A 4,669-nucleotide genomic window follows, 5' to 3' on the forward strand; every position below is an offset into this window, starting at 1 on the left:
CTCTTTTATACAACTTATTCTAAATTGTTCTCTAGCTAATACGACCAAACCTAATATTTCCCAACAAAAATGCACACATATACACGCTTGGATATTTACGTAAAGTATATTCATTTGCCGAAAGGAGCAAGGAAATTGAAATACAACAATTTTAGATATCATGTACTCGTAATTAATTGTATGGCATAATCATTGAGTCACGAAGATAAAAGCAATTTTCAATTTTGTTTTTAAGTTTTTTTTTTATATTTTTTTTATTAATTCTAATATTATTACTATTATTTTTTAAACTGACAAAACTATTATATCCTGCTTTTAAATTAGATAGCTAGAATACTTAAGGTGCAACTCAACATTTTATAAAAGTTCCCCTCCTTTAATCCATCCTGATTACAACAGTACTTGAGATGAGGCTCGATAGACTGATGGAGGTTTAAGTACTCATATGTAATATATATCTGAACTAAAATATCTTTGTGACCAACTAAAGCATTTCCCGAGCTATCTTTAAAATAATTACTTCATAATTAAAATTTAAAGCTAATTGACCATTTGTGTAAAAAATATCAAGATGTACGTCTTGCCATTATGCCAACTTCACAGGTGGTTTAAATTTTAATGTTGCGCGCTACTATTATAAACGAGTATCATCATTCATCATGATACCATGAGCCAGCTTCCTTAGCTACATATATAGTGTCCATAAATCCCTTATATATACTCCCTCAAAACCACCATATCTTTACCAACAAGTTTTATAACCTTTCCTACCTCGCAAATTAATTAGCTATTTCATAAACTATATAATTAGCCATCCGAGACAAGTTAGTTTTATGGCATCCTCCCTTTCATTTTTAGCCACTCGAACCTTGCCATCATGCATGGCTCTCTCCGACGTCGATGTTAGTGCCTTTGGACAAGCTGTTTATCCAAAAACAAATAAAAGTAGGGAGTTAAGTACTATAGTGAGTGTCGCAACCGACGTACCACCAATTGTTCAAGTGCGACCGTGTAAGGTGGCGAAGGAGAAGAAGCTAGCCGCATGGACTAGCATCCAACAAGATAGATGGGAAGGGGAGCTCGTTGTACAAGGGGAGATCCCAAAATGGCTGGTATGTACATTTCCATGGGTTCCAATAATTTGTTTAATCAGTTGTCAAATATTGAATCATGATACATTAATTGGTATAGATAATTATATTTCAATTTGCAGCTAGCTAGCTAGTGCAAATCTTATGATACCAATTTTATAGTGCACCACTACTAATTTGACACCTATTATATAATATGAATATATGAAATTTTATCATGGCTATATTTCTACTCGGAGATCCGTATAGTATGATAATTCAGTCATTTTTATTATCGCATTTAATTCAATCATATTACCGTCCTTCATAGTATATTGCAAATTAAATAACTATAGCTATGTAGAATAATTATAACTATATCAATTTCTAAAAATACTATACTATATTTCGTATAAAATCTTATAAATGGTTGTTAAAACTTTTATTCTAAATATGAGCCAAACCCCTTAAGTAAGTAAGTAATTAACTGCTCAGTGCCACCTGTTTTTACCTAAATGGTAGAAAAGGTCTTACAACCTTTGCATGGGATGAGGATCAAACCCATAACCTTTGTCTCCAGAGACAAGACTGTTTACCACTGATCCAACCATGCTGCGTCAAACCCCTTACCATATGCATATGCATGCATGAAAACAAACATTACGAATTACATGCATCATTTCATATAACCCAATTAGTAGCTTATGAAAATGTAAGTTTACAAAAAGCATTTGAATTTTTTTTTTTTGTTGTTTCACCATCATAAGCTATATCGTTTTTATTTTCGAGTTATCTTAGTTTAATCGAACATTAATTAGCTAGTCTATACATCAAATCGATCATATCATATCATATGGGGTGAATTATTATATAATAATCTTAATCGCATCAAAAAGATTCCATTACTATGAGATGACATTTTTTATTATATAAACATATATACTTGTTTGCCACCAATTCATTTGTCTTTCTTTATGCATAATATTATTTTCTTAACGAAAAATATTACTGTGATTGTTAGCATTCATTTATTAATTCAAAAGCTTATACTCAGATTTGAACCGGAATCAAATAAGTTTTTCACCTCTCACTTAACTATTAGACCAAGTAGCTTTTGTAAATCAATTGATATATTTTTTAATTTTATGATCTATATATAACCATGCATGCAGAATGGGACTTACTTACGAAATGGACCAGGACTGTGGCATATCGGAGACTACAGCTTCCGCCACCTCTTCGACGGCTACGCCACCATTGTTCGCCTCCACTTCGAGAATGGCCGCCTTGTTATGGGCCACCGACAAATTGAATCTGATGCTTATAAAGCCGCACGAAAAAACAATAAACTTTGTTATCGTGAATTTTCAGAGGTCCCAAAATATGACAACTTTTTGTCATATATTGGAGACTTGGCCAATTTATTCTCAGGTGCCTCCCTAACTGATAATGCCAATACTGGCGTTGTACAGTTAGGTGACGGCCGGGTGGTTTGTCTCACCGAGACAATTAAAGGGTCAATTATAATCGACCCCAATAATTTAGATACTATAGGGAAGTTCGAGTATAGTGACTCACTCGGTGGGCTGGTACACTCAGCCCATCCTATAGTGACTGATACAGAATTTTTGACATTGTTGCCTGATTTGTTGAACCCGGGTTATTTAGTCGCAAGAATGGAGCCCGGTTCAAATGAAAGAAAGGTGATTGGTCGGGTTGACTGTCGTAACGGGCCGTCACCGGGGTGGGTCCATTCATTCCCGATGACCGAACATTATGTGATTGTACCCGAGATGCCTTTGAGGTATTGTGCACAAAACTTATTAAGGGCTGAACCTACACCATTGTACAAATTTGAGTGGCATCCAGAATCCAAAGGGTTTATGCATGTTATGTGCAAAGCTAGTGGTAAATTGGTAAGCTTCATTACATAGAAAAAGTATATATAAAATGTTTGATCTGATCATTGTTGGATACATTTTTTTTTAATAGAAAAATGGTTGTTTAAGTTATGCCTAAAATAACTTTTTGTCATAAAATGTTCAAGGTGGCAAGTGTTGAAGTTCCTTTATTTGTGACATTTCACTTCATCAACGCGTATGAAGAGAAAGACGAAGATGGAAGAGTGATTGGAGTTATAGCCGATTGTTGTGAGCATAACGCTGACACTACCATCCTTGACAAGCTACGGCTTCAAAATCTACGATCATGGTCAGGCCAGGACGTTCTACCCGACGCTAGGTACATTAAGTTGTACGTATTGATTCATTTGTGACACCTTTATTCTTAATTATCGGCTTTTGGGATGATTTTGAGTTTCTAATAGAGATAAATTAATGGCAGGGTTGGTCGATTTAGAATACCTTTTGATGGGAGTCCAAATGGGGAATTAGTAGATGCGTTAAACCCCAATGAACATGGAAGGGGGATGGATATGTGTAGCATCAATCCGGCTTATTTAGGCAAGAGATACCGATATGCTTATGCTTGTGGTGCTCAACGCCCTTGTAACTTCCCCAACACCCTCACTAAGGTACATTTTTTCTTGTCAATTTTTGCTTGTTACACGTTCTCAAGTGTCAAAACAAAAATAATTCATTAGTTGTAAATTTCTAACATTTTTCACACGGTTTACAGATAGACTTGGAAGAGAAAAAGGCAAAAAATTGGTATGATGAAGGTGCAGTGCCATCTGAACCATTTTTCGTCGCACGACCTGGTGCTATAGAAGAGGACGACGGTATTATCCAAAACCTTAACTAAAACCATGATATATAGACAATCAACTAAAAAATATTTATAGAACTAATATATCATGTTCTTATGTACTAATGTTCATATGCGCCACAGGAGTCGTGATTTCAGTGGTTAGTGACAAAAATGGTGAAGGCTACGCGCTTATATTAGATGCATCAACATTCGTAGAAATTGCAAGAGCAAAGTTTCCTTATGGGCTTCCATATGGGCTTCATGGATGTTGGATTCCCAATTAAGCGTTAATTAAAAAGACAATATTGTCTGTAATTAATTAAGATCGAACAGCCGATCAAGATCGTCATTTTTGGACATCTCTCACTCGATGTAGGATACTTTGTACAAAAGTAAAACTATATTGCCATAGTATGTTGGTGCACATAATGATCACATATGTAATGAAAGGAAATATGTAACATGTCTGTATACAATAGCTTACGCGATGCAGTCTCTTTACTCTCGGGTAGGAATATGGCGGACTACATCTCATGTTTTCCATATCCGCTTATAGCATGATTGGTATGGTTATTGTTTGTATATAGACTAGCCCGCTAGCCTTCCTCTATTGTAAATGTAAATTCGATTATGTAATTAATAAATGTATATATATGTTTTTATTATACATTGCTCGAATTAGTAATTTAAAATAAGATAGCAATTGGTTAAATATATGTGTTAAGAAAGGTTTAAACTTATGACAAAAATTTACTTTTACTGGTACTAAACTAAATGTAGATCATAAAGGTACCTATATATGCTCAACTATATAGTTTTCTTTTGGAAAGACGTCTAAAATGTAAACATACAGCTAAAACAATATAGTACGCTATTAATATTGCTAAATT

General features: G+C 34.4%; 1 protein-coding gene across 1 annotated transcript; it reads left to right on the forward strand.

Annotated features, from left to right (window-relative positions):
* Window positions 1-833: 833 nt before the first annotated feature.
* On the forward strand, window positions 834-4,074 carry LOC122583924 (carotenoid cleavage dioxygenase 8 homolog B, chloroplastic-like). The gene is made up of 6 exons (XM_043756299.1): window positions 834-1,112; window positions 2,243-2,986; window positions 3,118-3,311; window positions 3,414-3,603; window positions 3,708-3,810; window positions 3,921-4,074. The coding sequence occupies exons 1-6, from the start codon at window positions 834-836 to the stop codon at window positions 4,061-4,063; spliced, it is 1,653 nt and encodes a 550-aa protein (XP_043612234.1). The 3' UTR covers window positions 4,064-4,074.
* Window positions 4,075-4,669: the final 595 nt, after the last annotated feature.

The sequence above is a fragment of the Erigeron canadensis genome, chromosome 9 (assembly GCF_010389155.1).
Source record: "Erigeron canadensis isolate Cc75 chromosome 9, C_canadensis_v1, whole genome shotgun sequence".
Taxonomy (NCBI): Eukaryota; Viridiplantae; Streptophyta; class Magnoliopsida; order Asterales; family Asteraceae; genus Erigeron; species Erigeron canadensis.

Bases quoted from the DNA above. Each gene is read 5' to 3' on its own strand.
- LOC122583924 (XM_043756299.1), top strand. From the start codon at position 834: ATGGCATCCTCCCTTTCATTTTTAGCCACTCGAACCTTGCCATCATGC. The intron at 1,113-2,242 runs GTATGTACATTT...CCATGCATGCAG, and splicing joins GGGAGATCCCAAAATGGCTG to AATGGGACTTACTTACGAAA. The intron at 3,811-3,920 runs GTATTATCCAAA...TATGCGCCACAG, and splicing joins TGCTATAGAAGAGGACGACG to GAGTCGTGATTTCAGTGGTT.